The 22709-nt window shown below is 33.4% G+C and overlaps 2 protein-coding genes and 1 long non-coding RNA gene across 9 annotated transcripts in view; all 3 read left to right on the forward strand.

The window, feature by feature from the left end:
* Positions 1 to 4154: 4154 nt before the first annotated feature.
* On the forward strand, positions 4155 to 11949 carry LOC128179782 (uncharacterized). Of its 3 annotated transcripts, XM_052847375.1 has the most exons (10): positions 4155 to 4330; positions 5819 to 5908; positions 6271 to 6363; positions 7373 to 7439; positions 7939 to 8030; positions 8265 to 8357; positions 9073 to 9130; positions 9667 to 9801; positions 10064 to 10143; positions 10681 to 11949. In XM_052847375.1, exons 3-8 carry the CDS (start codon positions 6309 to 6311, stop codon positions 9698 to 9700), a joined length of 399 nt encoding a protein of 132 aa, XP_052703335.1. In that variant the 5' UTR covers positions 4155 to 4330; positions 5819 to 5908; positions 6271 to 6308; the 3' UTR covers positions 9701 to 9801; positions 10064 to 10143; positions 10681 to 11949. The 3 variants fall into 3 exon arrangements, with proteins under 3 accessions (XP_052703335.1, XP_052703334.1, XP_052703336.1); XM_052847374.1 differs by lacking the exon at positions 10681 to 11949 and having other exon boundaries at positions 10064 to 10525; XM_052847376.1 differs by lacking the exon at positions 10681 to 11949 and having other exon boundaries at positions 8265 to 8339; positions 10064 to 10525.
* Positions 11950 to 12270: 321 nt separating this feature from the next.
* Positions 12271 to 13058, forward strand: LOC128179785 (uncharacterized). The gene is made up of 2 exons (XR_008243133.1): positions 12271 to 12687; positions 12742 to 13058. It is a non-coding gene; the product is annotated as an uncharacterized LOC128179785 (long non-coding RNA).
* A 1326-nt stretch (positions 13059 to 14384) lies between these two features.
* Positions 14385 to 22709, forward strand: part of LOC128179769 (serine/threonine-protein phosphatase 6 regulatory ankyrin repeat subunit A-like) — a 53962-nt gene continuing 45637 nt past the window's right edge. For 2 of the 5 annotated variants that reach the window (XM_052847351.1, XM_052847349.1), the window contains exon 1: positions 14385 to 14631. Coding sequence is in view for 2 of the 5 variants with exons in the window: in XM_052847349.1 (XP_052703309.1) it covers positions 14566 to 14631 (66 nt within the window). In the remaining 3 variants the exon portion in view is untranslated. Of the gene's footprint in view, positions 14632 to 16831; positions 16973 to 17268; positions 17360 to 22709 lie in introns of those variants that run through there. The other 3 variants (XM_052847348.1, XM_052847350.1, XM_052847352.1) reach the window with 3 other exon arrangements.

Consider the following 22709-nt stretch of genomic DNA (forward strand, 5'->3'; position numbering starts at 1 on the left):
AAAAGTCCTTAATTTCTTGACCATGTTTGAACATTTGGCAAGTGCTCTCCGCCATTTGTTCCGAGTACTCTCGGAAAGTCTCGGGTTAAAACAATGGACCTTTTAAAGCCAGCGTGTTGCCTTTTAGGAATCAAAGCCATTTTATGGTAAGTACTTTTGATAATCCTACTACAATTGAACAAAGTAATGTTTTTTTTTAAATATTCAAATAAAATAGGGCGATAATGTGTGCAACTTGACTATTTTACACCAAATGTTGATTAATCTTCGAGGACATTCGAAATGAAGTTAACAATAAAAGCATGATATTCATTTCCACTGTACGTTTGATGTAATATGTAATTCAAGGATTTATCAGTACCTTCTCCGGAGCAAAAGTCGTCCCCATTCCCAATTGGAAATAAGTTCACTTCAGCAGCTGTCCAAATTATGATCCCAATTAGTATAGCAGTATTTTTCCCCAACTGGTAAATACATGTAGTTCTTATGTTTATTTCTTATCAAAAAATACTTCGTAAAATAACCAGAACGTCCATAAATGTTTAGTATTAACAAATGATTAAACCCATTTAGCAAAACTGCAGTCATAAAAGTTTCAAAACACGCTGTAAACATCGCCAACTTTTAATCCGATTTTCCTCTGTTTTTCTACAACATCGTTATTTTGTGGTATACAGTACAGTACTGTAAATGGGACATGTATTTTTTTTACACACACTAGACTGATATAAAAGTAAAAGGTAAATGTTATGAAATATTTCAAACAGAAAAATACATTCTCAATTTAAAAGGGGATGTTGATAAATTCTTAATAATGTAATACTTTTATGACCAGTGTTGAAGGTGTTTATTTCAGGGGAAAAGACTTGTTCTAATAACTAAATATAGGAATATTATACATATATCTATATTGTGAAGTTAATTAGATTCTATTCAATTAAAGTCTAGCTCTTTGATTTTCCATTATGATAATAAATTCAGAAATCATGATGTATGCAACATATGATTTCTCCCAACTGCATGAAATTGTCGATACAATTTTCCCAATTCCAAAAAAAATGGCATTTTCAAAAAAAAAGCTGAAAAATCCCTGTAATTATATAGCTAGTTTATTGAAAATGGACAGAAAAGTTAACCGAAGAATGTCGCTTTATGTAAATAGATCGACATGAAGAATTTTCTATATTACAGTTATATGTACCAGTAATATTGTTTTAAATTAATTATGTACGTAATGTAGATATATGTACATGTACCCCTTGTTACCTAAATGAATTAAAAGCAAATTAAGATCAGTTGCTCTTTTTCACTTGTATAGTGGAAAGATAGCCGACTATTCTATGTACGAATTGACTTATTATACTGAGCGCAGCGAGAGGCGGGCGAAGCCCGCCTCGCAAAGCGAGGATTAATGGTAACACGTATATATAAGAAAATCGGTGAAAAATGAAAGTTGAATCAGGGGTACTAAGGCCAAAAAAAATTTCTTCCAGCCATGGGCGCCGCCATATTGGCAGCCATTTTGTTTTTAAAAAGTAAGTTCGATCATTGATTGACTGCTACTTATCGATGTTTATTGCCCCTAAACTCGATTTAATAAGTTCCAGTGTTTCAATAGAAGGTAATTTGAATTAAAAGAAATTAAAAAAGAAACCAGATAAGTTTCAATAGCGCTTCAATCAAGAAACACGACTTGTTCTATGTATGTCTTATCAAATTATCAGATGGAAAATAAAAACATTAACGTCAAGGAACCGATCTTTAAGATTCTGAATAAAGTATTCAATTTTATTACATTGGCATTCATATAAGTTAAATTGATGAAAAATGAAAGAAGAAATAAAAAAAAAATTCGGAATCACGTAAGTCTCTTCGGCTATTTCCGAAGACGTGTTACGTCTGAAATATGACGTCATAATGTAGACTGAGCACGCGACGTTTAGTTTAACTTTGACGAATGATTTGAGTAGGCAACCATGCTGGCGGATCCTACTGTGTGCGTTTTAAATAGATTTTATTATACAAAAATCAAACTGCACTGTGTTAAATCTGCGCTCGGTCCAACGGTCACACCGTTTACATATTAGGTAAGATAGTCAGGTGGCAGGGGACAGTTTTTTGATACAATTCATTGTAGCCAAGGGATGCATGTCTTCGGAACTCTGTAACTAGAATTTCCTCAGTTCCCATTCAGCACAAATACCTTTAATTCACTCTTTATAAGGCCAATCACCATTTTCTGAAGAAAATTATTAGTCAAAACCTGTAAAATTCTCAACATACTGGTTTTTATGAGATTTTGACCCTTTCATATTTTGCTAATTTTTCATGATTTTTCAGCTTTTTAGACCTCCCCCAGCTAATTCCCTGCAGAGGGTTGACCTTCCGTACCGCGTGCATGTTGCACTATCACATGTCAGAAACTTACCGGTGTATAGTTTACAATGTCCCATCCACCTACTTTTCGTGTTATTTTACCTCCCGTCTGTAACTTGCAATTTCACTGTGTAAAGTCAGCACAACAGTCATAGCCGCAGGTTTCGCATTTTACTTCTGATTCTCATGTACCTAACATAAGGGGCCTACATATTGCATATCAATTTCAACAACAGACACCCCTCTAACTAATGATAATCATTAAAAATCATTTCATGAATTTTAGCAACACTCATAAGCCTTCAAGTACAGCAACTCTCAATTTTTCAAAAATATTGACGGGTACTTTATTCGAAACTGTCCCTTGCTACCTCAGGCCTCCATGTTTACAACCGGGATGCTCACCCCACATTTACAATTGTGACCCACATTTACAAATGTGACATCATAGTATCACTCTCGTTTGGCTTTTCGGATATTATCAGGTTTGTAAAATTTTTGGCTTTTGATGATTAATAATAATGTAAACAATGTGTCTGCAGATTCCCGTTGGGCTGAGTGTGATCTGTTGACCAGGCAAAACATGTATGTCTTGATTACACAGCGTTGTGCACAATGTGCTCTCAAGAACATTCAATCCAGAAGCATGACCAATGTAGCAACACTTTTAAAACTACTTTTTGATACTTGTATTAATTTTAATGTTTATGCGCACCCGGGGCGCCCTTCCCCCTGTAATTGTTGATTATTAGAATAACATGACATGTTTCATACATGATAGCATTAGAAATGGTCGATGGTTGTAAATATTTTGTTGTTTACCAATTTAATGTATGTTCTCACTAGAACATGCACATATGATATATGGTAGACTATTATCACATTCAACTCTCTCTCTCTCTCTCTCTCTCTCTCTCTCTCTCTCTCTCTCTCTCTCTCTCTACAGCAGCGATTCATCTTATGACCTTTTAAAATCATGCACCTGCACTCTTGCGAGTATACAAAATGTTGTAAAATGTTCGTACTATATATTGTTCGTGCATTGCACTGCGATGATTTGGATGAATGGATCGCATTCAGTTGCGTCTGAATAGTGTGCATGTCCACAATTTTTAAGGAGATTTGATGCAAGCACTAAAACGCATGCAACAAATGCGAGACCTCATGCAATATATGAGAGAGCTCGTGCGAATCTAAAACATTCCGATTGCAAAGAGTTGTAAAGTGCTCGTACGCCAGTTGTGAATGGGGCTTAATGTAGATGTTTATGAATCCAAAAAAATTCTTTGCATATAAACAATGCTTTTACACAGGTGCTTGTGGTTTTAATGTAGGTTTTGGAGTTATTAGCACAACCAGTCATGTCAGTGGAGATTTCCTCCTGCAGGAGAAACATTAAAAGGACAGGATGGGGAGGAGAGATTGAAGACAAGCACAGAAAACAAAATATTTATCTATAAATATAATGGAAAAGAACTTTGGTAATACAATTTATACATATTTACATGAAGCTGGAGGTATGTAGCTCCTGATGTGAAAAAAAAAAACTGAAGCAACGTTTATCCAAATTTTTTTTTCAGACCAGGAGATACAGACCTGCAGCTAAATGTAATATTTTAACATTTATGTATGGCAGTAATGTTTCTAGAAATAACTATAAACAATTCTAATTAAGTCCAGCAAAAATACCAGTAATTATATGCTTCTTATTTAAGGTTTGATTTCTTTTTATGTACACTCTAGTATTGATGCTGTCGGGAGTGAACAACCATACATGTATCTGCCAGTTTGTAAATGATGGCAAGGACGATGCAAACTCCACCATAAACTCAGAGTGTTTAATGGAAGGGAATACCTATGATTGTTTGCTAAGAGAGACATTGTGGTTGGGGAAGAGATACTTCATGTATATGACTATGGTTGTGATGGGAAAAGCTTGCGGTGGCGCAGCAAGGTAGGAAAATGGTTGGATTAATTATACACAAAAAATAATTATTAAGAGAGAGTTTAGTGATTTACAATCAGGCTTTGGATATCTTGTTATCTGGCTTTGGTTTTGTATTTGCATTTTTTCGTACATTGATTTGTTTTAAACTAATCTAAAAAATAGGTTTTTCTCAAGAATTTAAAAAGTATCAGAATAGATAATTTATATGTTTTTATTGAAAAACAAGCCTAAAACTTCTGTTAGTGTTGTTAAATAGGTTAATAATCGTGATCAATTAATCAGCAGAATTGGTTGTCTCTTGCCAACTGATGATCGGTCAATAATCGAATCGGTAACAAATTATATTAAATTCAATAATATGGGGCACTAAATTTTATGCTATGTATAATCTAAAATATATAAGTGCTATTTTCACTTCCTTTTAAAAGCTTATAAGACTTTTGCTGTATTTTTATTAGGTAGAATGTTACACATCTTTTGAGATTGAAGAAAACCCCCAGCTCACAACAGTTTTCATTTCATTCAATACAGATTAGAAAACAAAATGATAGGTATAATATTTATGTAATAAACCCAGACTGAGTATAATTGATTATAAAATCTAAAATCGATTATGATAAATCGACAACCTTTTCAACTGATCATTGATTGAAATTCAATCATCGTGACAACACTAGCCCCTGTTCATGTACATGTTTTTACCGGTACTAGTTTTGATTGATTTCAGAAAAGGCTGTGGTCCTTTTGATTTTGGTAATGGTTTTGTTAGGTTTTATTTCACTTTATTTTGTTTATAGTTGTTTGATTTTCTTTCAATTTTAACATTATATACGGTTCCTGTGCTGACCTGAATAGATTTATTTTGTTTTCATTATCAAGCACTATTAAATTAAAAGCTTGAAAGAGGTGTCCAGTTGTGCAGTGGACAATGCACCTGCTTATCACCACTGCGACCCAAGTTTAATCCTCATGATCGACAGTTGTTGTATATGATAGGGTACATTGGTCGCCTGCTTGGACACGTGGGTTTTCTCCAGTCACCCCAACTTCTTCCCACATCATGACCCACTCGCGCTAACATCCATGCCAACAAAAAGCTATTAATATAAGTCAGTGTGCATTGTGAATCTGTCACTAATGTGGAGAGTCTCCTTTGCAGAACAAAATTGTTTTTTGTTAGATAAATTACAAAATCTGTTTCTGTAGTAAATATGTATATTTTGCAAATTGTTTACAGAATGTACTTCTTGAAAAATATACATTTACATAGAATTATCAGATTTGGTAGGTTAGTTAATTTAAGCATCAATCTGAATTGGAATTCATTTTTCACTGGTACAGTCTTGTTTTTGTAGCATGGCTGAAAAGTTTGATTTAGTCAGTGGTCTGTTGTCAGATTTATAAAAAAGAAACATCAATTACCAAATGTGGTAAACTAATAATTGATGAATGTTTATGAAAGAAAATTTTCTATATTGATTTAATTTCTTTCAGTTCCCTCTGATGTGGATTCTGACCCATTTAGTGTATCAAACTACTCGCCAAGTTCTGATTCTGAATCAGATGAAAATAAGAAGGTTTTGGGTAATGTTATTATTTAAAGAATAATTTTGCATCTGCAGTCCATTTTCACTTTGCAAAAAATACCTGAAAGAACAAGAGGCTGAGAGCCCAGTCATTTTAATTCAGACTAAAGTAAATCCATTTATATTGACTAGATATACTTTGAAATGTAGTTGTGTATAACAATCTACATGTTGATCTGGTCTCCCTAATGCTGTGATAATGCATTAGATTTACATGATATGAGTGGAATGTACTGGATGTAATATATTTGTAACAGTTATATTTATTTTGTTTAATCATTAGGAATAAAATTTGCAATGATTTAAAAAAGTAAACGTAGAAGCTTGTATTTACAATACAATATATTGGTATTTTTACAGAGTCCACCCCAAATTCATTGAGAGCTAGCCGCAACACAATGGAAAAACAGGGCATCTTGACCCTCAGAGAAAACAGTGAGCATTTTGAAGCAGGTAAATGAATTAAATTCAATGTTGCAATGTTATTATGTTTTTAAGCAAGAAACATTAATACAGTCAGTGGGGTAGCTAGACCTGAAACGAAGTGCATGCTTAAAATGGCAGGGGGTGTGGGGGCCACCATGAGGCCCCCAGTGGGTCCAGGACAAAGCCCAGGGGGCGAAAGCCCCCGGAAGCTCATGGATTCTGACGATTTTTAACACCAAATATTAAAGCAGAAATCGAAAGGAATGCTTACTATTTAAGCCTATTTTTAGGCAGTTAAAATTGTTTTGGTTATAGTTTAGGCATAAAATAAAATCACAAAACTTATTAAAAGTTAAAAGAAGAATTTTTTTTTGACATTTGCCTTTGACCCACTCAAAGCTTTTATTCTTAAGTTCATTTTCACATAGTTTATGGTAATGAATATCTCAATAAAGCTGTGATATTCTATCGGGGAAATTTAAAATGTGTAAAACTAAGTTCAACTGCAAAATAAATATTTGCCTTTTTAGGTACATGCATTGTGTACTGTTTCTTTAATATGGTACTTTAAGACCATATTGCGTGGCTATATTTGGTGCTTAATACGTCTTTGTTTAGCATTGATTTCGGATAAAGTAGGACCGAGTGACGGAAACGGGTTGATGGAATAACTAAGTATGGACCTTAATACTTGAATTCTTTTTTTATATTTTTTTTTCTTTATTTATTTTTTTACTGATTTTTCCCCCAAATGATGTGCATGCTCAGGCATATAAGCATACATGGTAGCTACGCCACTGACAGTGTACAATTTACTACTCAAGTCTAAGATTGCTCGTGATCTTGGGGCTTGGTCTCCCTAATGCTGTGATAATGCATTTGATTTCCATGATATGAGTGGAATGTAATGGATGTAATATATTTGTTATACTTACAAGTACATGTATAAGTCATTAGGAATAAGTTTTGCAAAGAGATAAAGAAGTAAACTTAGAAGCATGTATTTATGATACAATATATTGGTACTTTTTCACAGAGCCCACCCCAGTTTCATTGAGATCTAGCTGCAACACAATGGAAAAACAGGACAGCTTGACCCTAAGGTAAAGCAGTGAGCGGAGGTTGACAATGGTTTTCGAGGGGTGTCAATTTCAATAGATACCCTCCCAAACAGGCACTATTCATTTTATTTTACTGAATGTCTTATTTCTAAAGAAAATTTTACTGCTTTTATTTAGAAATGAAGTAAATTCTACGACAAACCGTACGCTCATAATTTAAGCGCATGTAACAGTTCGTTGTGTTACCAATTGCCAAGTGTGTTGCTAACGCTGAGGGTAATAGAACGGATTACCAACTGCGTCTAAACCAATCAGATTTCAGTATTTAACATTTAACATGAAAGTATAATAAAATTGTTTGTCTGGTCTCCCTAATGCTGTGATAATGCATTAGATTTCCATGATATTAGTGGAATGTAATGGATGTAATATATTTGTTATATTTATTTTTATTAATAATTAGGAATAAACTTAGCAATGATATAAAGAAGTAAACTTAGAGACTTAAAATTGCAATACAATATATTGCTACTTTTTACAGAGTCCACCCCAAATTCTACAAATGTAGCCGCAACACAATGGGAAAACGGGCCATCTTGACCCACAGAGAAAACACTGAGTATTTTGAACAAGGTAAATGAATTAAACTAAATGTTGCAATGTTATTATGTGATCCTGGGGCTTGGTCTCCTTAATGCTGGGATAATGTATTTGATTTCCATGATATGAGTGGAATGTAATGGATGTACCGGTAATATATTTGTAATATTTATTTTAATTAGTCATAAGGAATAAAATTTGCAATGATTTAAAAAGTAAATGTTGAAGCTTGTATTTACAATACAATATATTAGTACTTTTATACAGAGTCCACCACAGATTTATTGAGAGCTAGCCGCAACGCAATGGAAAAACAGGACATCTTGAACTTCAGAGAAAACAGTGAGCATTTTGAACAAAGTAAATGAATTAGAATCAAAGTTGCAATGTTATTATGTATAACAATTAACATGTTTGTCTGGTCTCCCTAATGCTGTGATAATGCATTTGATTTCCATGATATGAGTGGAATGTAATGGATGTAATAAATTCTCCTATATGTAATAATATTCCTAAATATAAATACACTGTGTTAGAGTAAAATCCCAAGAGATCCGAATATCTACATGGTGTGTAACTTTGAAGCGAGCAAAAAAGTGTTGAATCCTTCAATAATATGAATTAAATATTTAGATGAAAAGTATTTACAGCCTCAGAATGGTTTGTTATGAATAATTTGACTGTTATTTTCAATACAACTTCATTATTTTTCTCAAAAATCGATTCGGAGCGATTCTGCAATTTTCTGCTACATTACGGGTATATGGGAGGCCTTCCTGTCAGATTATTATAACTAAGCAGAGTGTAGTGAAATTAATAGCATTATTTTAGGCTTAAAGCTTGGTTATGTAATTGTAAACAATACGGTGCGTCGATGTAGTAAATGTCCGATATCATATGCAATGTCAACCCGTGCACGCACGGGTCAAAGTCTAGTAAGAATAATTAATTTTGACTTGTGAAAGAAAGTAATCATTTTAAGATTGATAAAGCCACAAAAGGGGCAACTGTTTCTTTAAAAGATTTCTTGTTTTAAACTTTATTTATGCAATAACGATTCTTTGATCTTTTGCAGTTCCATACCATTGTTTTCCCTCTCTCAGTTCCTGTGATGAAAGAAGTCAACTTGATAGGTTTGTTTCAATCTATTTTGTGAATGTTTTTCTTGTTTGATAATAGGTTAGTCATACATATGTAGCTGCAACAATGTAGCCCTCTCCGATTTTTTATAACTGATGTTTACTCCCCCCCCCCCTCCCCCCCCCCCCAAAAAAAAAACAAAAAAAAAAACAGGAGAGGGCTACATCATTGCAGCTAGGTGTTAGGCTTCTGGCTTTTGAATGACAATGTATAGATGGAGTTATTTCCTTGTGACTTGTGACAGAGGCTGTAGTGCACAATTCCATTTGACTTTCAAGAAATGTTCAGATAGTAATGAAAATGTAAAGTGTTTAATTACATTTGCTGAGTACCACTTTCAATACTGTAAAAGGGATTATTTACATGTAAGGGAAAATTTACACTTAAGCTTAAAACTGGGTAAAATACCCCCACATTTGCATATGGGCAGTGCTTTAGTGTGGTTAATCACTGTGTATGTATTTCTTTTTTTTTTTCTTCATTAAATAATTTTTGTATTTGTATACATTTTTGAAATTTTATCTAAAAGGGTGAGTGTCGGAGTTACATGTGCACAATCCTAAAGGTCCAAGTACAGCACCTGAATCACATGTGACTGAAGAAGATTTGATGTCCAAACCCTGCGAGAGTGGAAATGCAAATGCATCGGATGTTACACCACAAGGTGATCAGTCTTTTTTTTTATTTGTGTGAATCTGTGTGTGTGTGGGGGGGGGGGGGGGGGGGGGGTAATAGAAGTCATATTATTGAAATGATCAAAACTTTTCTCAATAATTTTCTTTCTTTATTTAAGATGACAATGGTACATTGATTTGCATCGTTTAATAATTAAAACCCATCCATAATGTTTTCTCTTTTCATTACGTTTTATGCATGCCTGTCCTTAGTATTTGCAAAGTAAGATATTCATGATATTGTTATTACAGAGTGCTTCTTTGAGATCGAAGATGATAATGGAACTAAAGTTCTTGCAAGCCCAGTTGCAGCCAAGAAGACTAAAAGGGAGGTGGCCGTCATTACTAATTTATAATTTTTCTACTCCAGAATAAAACCTAATTAATTAAATGCATATATGAGACTCCTCGACAAGTTTGTGTATGGGTTATATGCTACTCAGGTGACCGTTACAGGAATAGAAACAAATTTCTCATGGAGATTTATAATGTGAAATGTTTACATCTTTTCACCATTCTGAACCCACTTGAAATACCTCATACAATTTTTCAATTATGTCATCCAGGCTATTTCATGGCCGATGCAATGCAAAATCCCTATAGGCTTTCTATTTTGGGTTGTGTATTGAAGCCTAAAGCGGTAGAGGGGGCATTTCAAAACAGATAATCTTGACATATAAGTGGATGAATGTAGTTCGAGCATGAATGTATTTATGAAAAAGCAAAATATTCAGCAAGAAGTAGTGGAAGCAAAAACCATACAGAGTATGGTATGCCTTGAATCTATACATAGGTATTATCCTTTTTACATGAATATGTAACAATATAATAATTCTGATTGTTCATATTATTTTTAAAATCTTTTCAAGGTAAAAGAGAAATCCAGGAGTTTTTGGAAAAACATGAAATGTATTCATTGGAACGGCTTGATGAGAGGACCAAATTTTTGAAGATTAGATCTAAAATCTTCAACGAGAGAAAAACAACAAGACTTAGGACATTTAAAAAATGAAATGAAATGAAATCAATGAAAAAGCAAACATGAATCTCATCATTTTACATGTAATGTAACTAATGTAACAACAAGACGTAGGGCATGTATGATAATTTATTTTTAGCTCACCGAGACGAAGTTCGGGGGAACTTATGCTATACTGCTGGCGTCAGCGTCCGGACCTGGTAAAAGTTTTTGTTGCAGGTCCTGTATCTTAGTTATTTCTTGTCCTATCTTCACCAAACTTGCATGGATGATGCATCTGGACCTTTTTATGAACTTGAAAAACTTGGATGCTGAATCTGGGCAATGAATTTTAGATGCTGGAGGTTAAGGTTTTTGGAACAGGTTAAAGTTTTTGGTGCAGGTGGCCTTTGATAGCAATTTCTAAATTACTACTGATCCAAACTTGCATGGATGATGCATCTTAAGATACTGATGCACCTAAAAGGCTTGTATGCTGAATCTTAGCCATAGGTTTCGGATGCTGGATGAGGTTATGTTTTTTGGAACAGGTCATATATTAAATTTATTTAGTACTATTTCAAACTTGCATAGTTGACTTAACTATAATATAAATGAATTGCAAAGGTAGCTTCAGATGCAGAGCCTGATCTTCATAATCAAGGATGCTAAAAAATATATCTTAGTTATTACTGGTCCTAACTTAACTAAACTTGAATTGATGATGCGTCTTATCATACTGATGCATCTGGCAGGCTTGAATGCCGAATCTGAGTCATAGGTTTTGGATGCTGGATGAGGTTTAGTTATTTTGGAACAGGTCACATGATTTATAGACAATAGCTTGTATAGTTAATTTAACTATAATATAAATGAATCATAGAGGTAGCTTCAGTTTCAGATCCTGATCACTCTAACCTGACTGATAGATGTGTTTGTTGTTAAATGATTCATATGATATAGTATTGTCAGATTTGATACACTATTGTTTTATATGATACAATGTTATATCATATATTATATAATAAAAAGTTAGTATGATATTGTATCAATATTTTTGTGCATTATGATATGATATTGTATCATTATATTGTGCATTATGATATGATATTGTATCATTATATTGTAATGTAAAGTATTTTTTATTATGATGCAATGTTGTATAAAATGATAATGTATTATATACTATTTTATCACATGCTATTGTTTCATATTATATTGCCATATTTAATATGGTATTATATGATACAATATTGTATTGTGATATATAATATCTTATCACATGATATGATATTGTATAAAATGATATTGGTTTATATAATATATTATTTTATCACATGAAATAGTATTATTTGATATTGGAATATATAATATTGTAACATATGATACGATATTGTATAAAGTGATATTGTATTATATAATATATTACTGTATCACATGATATTGTATCATATGATTTGATACAATGTTGAATCAAGTTATATTGTATCTTATGATACAATATCATATTATGTATCAAATATAATATAATATCATACAATATCATACTTAAGTATACAATATAATATAATGTGTTACAAAATTGTGATGTATTATGTGATATGACATTGTATCATATATTATGATATTGTATTATGTGATCAAATGCAATAATGTATTTAACATGACACTATGTCATGTCATATGTTACAATATCATATTGCATCATTATTTATTACAGTATTTTATTTTTATTATTATATGTGTGTATCTTATATTAATATATGAAATGAACATATGATTATTATCCAATTTTTTAACATATGATATAGTAATATGATATTGTTTCGAAACAGTATCCATAGATATCCAAGATCATTAACTATGATTTTCAGGTAATATGATAAAGGTGGTCTCATAAAGGTGATGCTTTATAAAGGTGATGCCTTGTCTCGGTGCTTTGTAATCTGTGATTACCTTTGTTTCTTATAAGGCAAGAAAGTGGCCCCTAAACGTGATATGTATTGCAGACGACATCCTAATGTCTTTATGTTTGAAAATTTTGAAATTTTTTTAGCTGCATAATCCTGTTCGTCCTTTAATATTTTTTATGCCATGCATTTGATCAGTCATTTTTGCTCCCAGAGTAACTTTTAAACTTTGTCAATTTCTTACATGTGTACTTATTATCAATGTTATTCATTAACATTTATTAATGAATGGTTCATTCAATACGTGATCTTTGATCAACTTTTTTTATTGTTATATATGAATTATGAAGAATATTAAGTAAATCAATTTTAAAAACTTTATTTTCTTGAAATGTATGAAATTTGAAATATGAAGGTTGAAAATAGATTATGAATATTTTGATTTCATAAATTTACAGATCCTTAAATACATGATTTTGTTGCACAGAAAAAAATGAAACTGTTGTAATTGAACTGCGAGTTCACCAAAATAATGGACATGTTATGTACACTGAATTTTGAATGCAAATGATTGCTCTATTAATAAATTTGAAATGATTAATTGTTTAAACTTTCAAAATTGAACTAATGTTTACACCCTGGTCCATAAATTATAAATGAAATCTATTTGAAATTAGTTTTGATGATTAGTAAAGTTTGTTCATGAACTTAAAATGTTTTTTTTTCATTTATTATTGTGAAATTCTAAAACACATTAGGATACATGTAGAATAGATTGAATTGAGAAGATAATCTTCAGTAGGGACGCAAATTTAAAATGCTACATATTTTCCCCATTTTCGCAAGTTTCGTGACATGCGAAAAAAAACCGGACAGTGAAAATTAAAGGGCTTGCAAATCACGAATGTTATGGTAAAAACCTTAATTCAACCCTAATTAAGTAATATTAATAAAAATGTATTATCGGTATCCCATAGCCGCATAAGACGGTAGCAAAATATTAGAGGGACAATATAGTATATTTTTAAGGGCTAGTAGTAATGAAAAATTAAAACAGATGTGAGATTATTGCCATTCCACAGACCTCTAAATGACCATCTATGAATATTAAAAGTCCACACCATCAACTATGTGAGATATTAACAAAGCTTACATATACATGCACATGTACACAGTGACCTTGCATTATATCTTAATTCTATGTTGCGTGGCGATAAAAAATGATAGAGCACTTGCAAATCATGAAAATTATGGGAAAAAAGAATGGTCTACTTAAGCCATAAAAAATATATATGAAAATATATGCACGGTCTCCTTAAGCCTTATGAGAGAGTAACAAAATATTAAGGAGACCATTTTTGCTGTATTTTTTTAAGGACAAGATATATTGAAAAATTAAAACACATGTAAAGTTATTTGAATCTTGAAGACCTCTAAATGACTATTTGCAATAAAAAATATGCACATATAAAAATTTTGTATATTGTCTCCCTAAACTACATTTTAGGGTATGGTCTCCTCAATGCCTAAATCAGATTTACATATATATATATAATACCGTGTTCAGGCAGATACGTTACACTTTGAATGTTTTAGTTAGCCTGATAAACAAAACTTAACCAAAAACTATTGCGAAGTGTGTAGACTTGGTTCCAAATTTTATGCACTCCGGAAAAAGTTTTTAAAGTGCATTGATGTTGACCCAAATTTAACGCACATAGAAAAATATTTCATAGTGCGTAATTCTTTTAAAAGTGGGTTGCCACACTGCGGGATTAAGCAGTCGATAAAGTTTCCGTCACTTTTGTCGACGTACATTTCATCGGGTTACACAAAATATGTCGCACTTTATTTGAGCGTCGTGTTTAGAATTCAAGAAGGATAGAATGACTCTATATGCGAGCTCAAGTCTTTCTATAGTGGGAACAGTTTTATTTTTTTCCCTACTATGGGTAAGTATACAGTCTGGGTTTTTTTATACACTTCCTACTTGTATTTAGCTTTCAAATATATTTTGTATGATTATGGTTGAAGTGCTTGATTGTAATTCCGTAATTTTCTCTTTTTCACCACATTAGATTAAAATTTTTGGGGAAAAGTTGGCACGATTAGGATGACAATAACAATGCAGAATGTCGCGTTAAATACATAAATGTTTGCGATAACCTGTGGAAATATCTATAGTAGATACAAGTCTATTTCCATATCAGGCATTCAGCATCAGTCAGGGGAGGGGCGGAGGGCCTGTCCCTTCCCCCAATTTGTTGGCGCATAAAAGATTAATCAGAAGTTTATATTTAAAGAAATAAATAAACAGAGTTCCCTAATCGGATTATGATTTTGAGGATTATGGGAAGTAGCCCAATTTTCCCTTCTTTTGTTTGCTTTTTTTTCTTGTCAATATATTTTGGATGAGTCTGCCCCCTTCTTTCAAAAACGATGCTACATGCCTGCATATACATATAAGCATCAATATGAATATTAAGAAACGACGTCAATATTAATTTAAAAAAAAACGTTTTTTCTCTGTAAAAAAATTACTTTCATTCTTGACTTTGCAATTTGGTTTTCCTCCATTTTTTGCGTCTCGTACTTGTTGAAAAATGCTATTCGTTTTTAATTTATCTGTTATACTGGTTTTGATAAATTTCATGAGAGACAAAAGAATAGATGTGAATATTTGCAATAAACTATTGTGGCAAGTTTTTTGGTAGTATTTTGTTTAAATTTAAATTATTTGGTGTGTCTAATGCATGACCTGTCGTTCACTATGTGCAGAAATGTCACGTAATGGGGGGCATCCGGTATATTTAAACCGATCTTTAATATTAAATATTTTGTTTAGTTTGTAATTTGAAATGTTTTAAACCGGGTTTACCAAAGGAAAAATCTGGTTATTGAAATGGTGAAATGGTAGGCGTTTGGCGGCTGCCAGAAAGGTACCCAAATTTTACGGATAAATCCTCCTACAGTTTGCAAAATAGGAAGTTGTTCTTTTGCAGATTATTTGGACATATATTAGAGGTGTGCATATTGCTAGGATTTTGACTTCTGAGAATTTATGGAAAAAACACCAGCTTTTGAACTTAGTCATATTTTGGCAAAATATTTGCATATAGGGGTATTAGTCATATTTTGGCAAAATATTTGCATATAGGGTACCCCTATTGTACGGATAACTCCACCTACAGTTTTTTAAGATAGGTAGTTGTGGAGGGGGGGGGGGGTACCATATCAATTTTACATATATCAGAGGTGTGCATATTGCGAGGGTTTTGATTTCTAATGATTTACGAGAAAATAAACCAGCTGTTAAACTTAGTCAATTTTCGGCAAAATATTGCATATGGAGTACTCCTATTGTACGGATAAATCCTCCTACTGTTTTCAACATAGGAAGTTGTTCTTTTGCAGATCAATTGGACATATATAAGAGGTGTGTATTTTGTTAGGATTTTGATTTCTGATGATGTATCTAAAAAATACACCTTTTGAACTTAGTCATATTTTGGCAAAGTATTACACACAGAGTACCCCATGCCATTTTCCTGGATAGGTAGTTTTCATCAATTCAGGGTTAACAAATGAATTACAGGTGTCACTACATAATTAATTTTACTATATATTTTTACCAAAATTGCGCAACTTTAGATACAGATTGAAAATTCAAACCGAACTTCTGGGAAAAATCCTCTTGATATATTTTGAAACAATACTTCATTTACAATCTAGTAGCTAAAACACACATATCCAGCAAGGCATGATACTTTGTTTACGTCGTAGTTACACATGCGCTTGAAAATCAAGCCCGAGCTTCTTTACCCAAATGACCTTGCATCATTACAAAACCTGGATAACCAGACTTCTTACACGTTGTTTAGCTCATTAACATTCAGCTCCTGTCTCGGGAGGGAGGGTGCCAAATTCAAAGGGGAATTGTGGAATTTTTTTTTGCCTCAGCCATGTTTTGACGTGAATCTTCAGTGAATTACTGAAGTGACACCTGCAGATAATATTAACACAAACAAAACCCCGGTTTGCTGTCACATTTACAGTTTTTTCTCTTGTTTATTGAAAATCCGGTATGATGATTAAACGACCCGTCTGGTGCCTCCATTGTTGCATAATAAAGTATCCGTCGGTTTTGTCGGCGTACATATTGATCGGGTTACATAAAATAGGTCGCACTTTATTTTAGCGTCGTGTTTAGAATTCAAGGAGGATACAATGACTCTCTATGCGAGCTCAATTCTTGCTATAGTAGGAACATTTTTATTTATTTCCCTCCTATGTGTAAGTATACAGTTTGTTTTTAAAAACACTTCTAAATTAAGATTTCAAACGTATTTCGTATGATTATGTTGTTGAAGGTGCTTTATTGCAATTTAATTGAACATTTTTGAGAAACATTTTGCACATTTAGGATGACACGAACAATGCAGAATGCCACGTTAATTACATAAATGTATACGATAATCTGTGAAAAGATGTTTAGTAGATACAAATTTATTTTCATCTACATGTAGGCATCAAACTTAATCTAAAATCGTTTTTTTTTTCTGTGTAATAAAATCACTTTCGGTTTCTGACTTGGCTATTAGGTTGTCCGCCATTTTGTTTGCATCTCATACTTGTTTTGTTTAATCTTGAAGAGGATGTAACTTGCATGTCTAACTAAAGGTACATTAAAAAAGTGTTGTGTAAAATGTTTATTTCTAAACCATTCGATTTTTAAAAAAATTATAAGATATATAGTTGTTAACAAAACAATGGTCAAAAAGGGCTCACCCTTATAGATCAATGAATGAGTTCTTTCAAAGTATCGGAGATACCATCTTTAGGGTGAAAGGTGAAAGGGACTTCGAGCCGTATTTTTACATTTATAATGTTTACGCACAAATATAGTGGACGAATTCAAAGTTGGAATTAAATATGCATCAACACTTTAATGGGAACTCCATTATAATGAGAATATTAGATACTTTGAAGCACACCGTGTACTTTTTGCCTTATTTCTAAGCCACATGAGTCACTCTTGTGACCTATTGCAATTGGGTTTTGTGCCGTGCGTCGTGTGTTGCATGTAATTTTTGAACTTTATTAGATTATTCTTAAGAATTGCATGGCCAAATCTTTTCAAATTTAGTATGAAGCATAAATGGAACATAAATTATAAATTTGATGACTCTTGGCCTATATGAACTCTCGGGGCAGGACAGAAATTGTCAACTTTGATAATTTATCAAACATTTGAAAATACTCCAATTAACACATCTGTAAGAAAAAACTGAATTACAATTGATATATTTACATTCCAAATACTTTTTGCATGTACAGTGCGTGAAAAGATACTGCAGTTATAAGACCGTAACACAGACAGGGTACTTAAGGGTTAGAATGACTAGTTTTATTATGAGGTCACAAACGTTGAACGCTGTAAAAATGCAACGTCGCAAGCGAGAATCAAATTTCACGTTTGTGGCTGTTACAGTGGCTCCTCCATTAATTTGAACTTACCCTTTGGATAAAACAGAAATTTTGACCTATTATCACATTTGCAGACAAGACAAGAGTTAAAATAATGTACATATAAGCATTAAATCATTATTTTTTGAAAGATATAATCTCATAACTGCAGCGGTGTGAGCATACAAATTGAGTAAATGCTTAAATGTAGTCCAATCTGCCAAAATTCTACATTTAATGTCCTCCGTGGTACGGAACTCTAGGGCGGGGCCAAAATAGATGGATAGTGTAATGCATATAATCTTAAATAATTTCCTCTATTCTTACACTTCTATAAGAAAAACTGAATTCATAATTAGGTAGACCAAGAAACATTCTACCTTAAATATCTTCTTTTTTTCACTTCCGCGGATACCAAATTTATTTAATTTCATTACCCCAAAAGTTGAGGTGAATCTAGGGCGGGACCAAAACAGTCATATAGTTTATAGGGTAGGGGTACTTACTGCAGGGTTTAACCAAATTTGTCATATTGTTTTCATGTATATAATGTTTTACTTTACTTCTTACTTTAGAATGAAACTTTATCTAATGCATATATGAGATTTCTAGACAGGTCAATATAATGGCTGTGATACTCAGGTGAACGTTAAGGTTTTCCGATCCTCAGCCTCAAAGTATTTTTTTTTTCATCATAAAAATGTTATATGTCCTTCAAACTTTATCAATGAATTAAAATAAAAAGAAATCAATTAATGATATCCATGCATTTAATAATATTGCAAATGTGTTGAGAACAAATTTTGAAAAGGTTGTACCAGTGAATCGGTGGCTCGAACCCTTTTACCTAGTATATGTATCTATGTAAAAGGCATATATATGGTACACAAAAAATCCGGTTGATTAAGAGTACCGAACATGGCTGTAGATCGGAGAACGTTACGGCCTGTTTCCTCTTGTTTAACTTTACATTTGCTTCTCTGTTTATTTAATTCCTGTTATGAGAATCCTTGCACATAAAAATGACAGAAATGCCTTCTCGAGACATCTACTATTTCGAGATTTATCCTTAACATATCGTTTAACATGTCATAAAAACTAGTGAAGGGGGTCTAAGATATTGTAAGGAATTAATGCTATCAGTCCGAACCCCCTCCCCCCCCCCCCCCTTTCCCTTAACATTGCAAAAAACAAAATGATCCCTTTGACTCTTTACCCTAAAAAAAGTTAAAGAATTCATTACAGAGTGATTTTTAGATAATCATTAAAATGATAGGGTGACTTAAACAGATGTTTTACTTTTAAGCTCACCTGAACTGCAGGTTCAAGTGAGCTTTGGTGATCACCCGTTGTCGCCCGCCCGTCCGTCCGTTTGTCTGTTCGTCTGTAAAGTTCTCACATTATGGCTTTTTCTCTAAAACCACTGAGTCAAATTTAACCATACTTGGAACGCAGCTAGGTTAAGGACGCTCATGGATTACCGTATGAAATAAATACACTAAAAACGGACTTTATTCCAGACAAAGTATACAAACTCATCCAAATATGGCAATGATAAAGTTTATACATCATTATGTTACTACCGATCTCCCCATTATTTTTCACCGGAACACAGTCAGCGCATCAGCTGTTTATCACGTGATACGCTAAAAATAGAGCAGCTACATTTGACTTCAAGTTTAATAAATTTTTTCGATAACCGAGTTAATTCATGTGTCAAAAAATGTTTCCTTTCAAGCAACAACTTGCTCCCAGCACTTTTTACAATCACTGGTATGTGATGAAAATAAAAAAGTTAAACACAATCCTTAAAATTGTCGGGACATCATTGAACTTTTGCAAGTTTAGACAGATGTATATGATTTTATGCAAATTAGCCGATTTTCAAACGCACTGATGATCAGGATCAAGGGCAGATAATCTGGCGTTGTGAAGCGAGGAAAATTTAAAGATTTACATTGTTAATCGTTGGTTATTCCTTACTTGCACATTTCATTAACCTTTTAAACCTTTCAATTCGTAAAATACACAGGAATATTACCAATTTATTATTTTTTGTTCAGTTTAAACAGAATAGAGTGATAGATTCGTCAATGCACCAGAACAGAATCAGATAACCCCATGCGCGGATCTAATTAAGGTTTGGGGTGGGTGCTAGTTTTCTATAAATGTCTTCCTTATAATTTTAGACTAATTAAAGTGTATATATAACAGGCTAATGAAAAGAAAATAAGCCAGATCCACGCGTACGTAGGATCGTTTTTGAAAGGGGGCAGACTCATCCAAAAAACGTTGACAAGCAAAGGAAAAAAAATCAATATTTCTTTACATACTCTCAAAACAGTTCCTGCATATTAATTTCTTGTATGTAAATTTAAGAAAAAAAATTTCGGCAAGAAAAAGCGGGGGGGGTGTGTCATCCCCCCCTCCCATCTTATGCTATGTGCCTGCTTCAATCTACCCCTGTTTATTAAATATGTAATTTGATATTGTTATCAAGTGTGTCCATGCGCAGATCTAGAGGAGGGGTAAGAGGGGTCCCAACCCCCCTGGAAAATGAAAATTTATTAAATTTACATTGTAAAATCATCGCAAATATGCCTCGGACACGACACCCCCCCCCCCCTCGGTGGCAATCACAATCATCCTTCAGACACCCACCACCCACCACCCCTGGAAATTTTTTTGGATCTGCGCATGGTGTCTCTGCCACGATATAAGTTAATCTTGCTTATAACTATAAGAGTATCTCTACCATAAAGTCAGAATATTTTTTTCAGCATATTAAGACGGCACGTCTTTTAACCCCAAGAAACCCCAAGGAAACCCCAAGGAACCCCAAAGATACCCCAATGACAGAAATGAATAACTATTGATACCCAAAGGGGTCTCATTAGAGTGCAAGGGTCACCCCTTACCCTTGGTACCCCAATTATACCCCAAGGAACCCCAAAGATAACCTAATAATAAAGATTTATAACTTCTGATACACCATAGAACCCCAAAGAACCTCAAGGATACCCTAATAATACAAATTTTAAACTCTTGGTACCCCTGGGGACTCACTGGTATTCCAGACACACCTCTAAGAACCACAGGGAACCCCAGGGATATCCCAAGCCCCAAGGAACTCCAAGAATACCCTAATAATACAGAATCATAACTCTTGATACACCACAGAACCACAAGGATACCTCAAGGAACTTAAAGGATAACTTAATAATACAAATTTAAATTCTTGATACCTGTAGGGACTCATTGGTATCTCAGACAAAACCCACGGATACCCCAAGGAACGCTAGGGATACTCTTATACATGTATTGGTTATATAAATTTTATAACTCTTGATATCCTATGGAACTCCAAGGATACACTATATCTCTTGATACTTTTTGGGTCTCTTTGATATCCTAGACAAATCACAAGGTATCTCAGGGAGCCCCATGGGTACCCCAAGAAACCTAAAGGATACCCTAATAGTACTCTAATAGTAATAATACAGATACCCCATTGTTATCCCTGACACACCCTGTGGATACCTCAAGGAACTCCCTGCATATTAATTTCTTGTATGTAAATTTAAGAAAAAAAATTTCGGCAAGAAAAAGCGGGGGGGGGGGGTGTCATCCCCCCCCCCTCCCATCTTATGCTATGTGCCTGCTTCAATCTACCCCTGTTTATTAAATATGTAATTTGATATTGTAATAATAATCTGTAATAATACAGATACCCCATTGTTATCCCTGACACACCCTGTGGATACCTCAAGGAACTCCAAGGATACCCAGTAATATAACTTTTGATACCCAAATGAACCCCAGGGATACCCTAATAACACAATTTTCTATCTCTGGATACACCCTCGGGGCTTTTTGATATCCCAGACACCATTAGGTATCCCACGGAACCCCATGGATACCCCAAGGAACTTAAAGGATACCCTTATAATACAGATTCATAATACTTGATACCCTATAGAACCCAATGGAACCCCAAGGATATAGCCTAATAATTCAAATCAAAAATTCTTGATACCACTGGGGACTCATTGGTATCCCAGACACGCCTCTAAAAACCTTTATAAACCCTAGGGAACCCCACAGAAATCCCAAGGAACTCCAAAAGATACCCTAATCATACAGATTTATAACTCTTGATACACCATACAACCCCAAGGATACCCTAATATGTAATACTTTAAAACACATTTGGTCTAGCTGAAAAAATTTTGTCTATAAATTTGTTTCAGACTTGTGATATTGCATCACATTCTAAAATATAATGAAATTCATCGGCTATACGTTTTTTGTAACAGAGAGGACAAAATCTTTCATTTAATGGGATACCTTCCCATCTTCCCACTTCAACTGGTAGATGGTGATTTGAAGTACGAAAGAACTACATGTATGTATATGATATAAGTTAAATTTGGCCCCCATTATTCGCAATTTTTGAAAGTGTTTCAGGTACAATAATATGTTATGTTATATTTTAGAAGAGTTGATGTAAAATTTATTTTTCACCTATTTATTTGATTTTTTTGCACTCACTGGCAGAAAATGA

Source organism: Crassostrea angulata, chromosome 4, assembly GCF_025612915.1.
Source record: "Crassostrea angulata isolate pt1a10 chromosome 4, ASM2561291v2, whole genome shotgun sequence".
Taxonomy (NCBI): domain Eukaryota; kingdom Metazoa; phylum Mollusca; class Bivalvia; order Ostreida; family Ostreidae; genus Magallana; species Magallana angulata.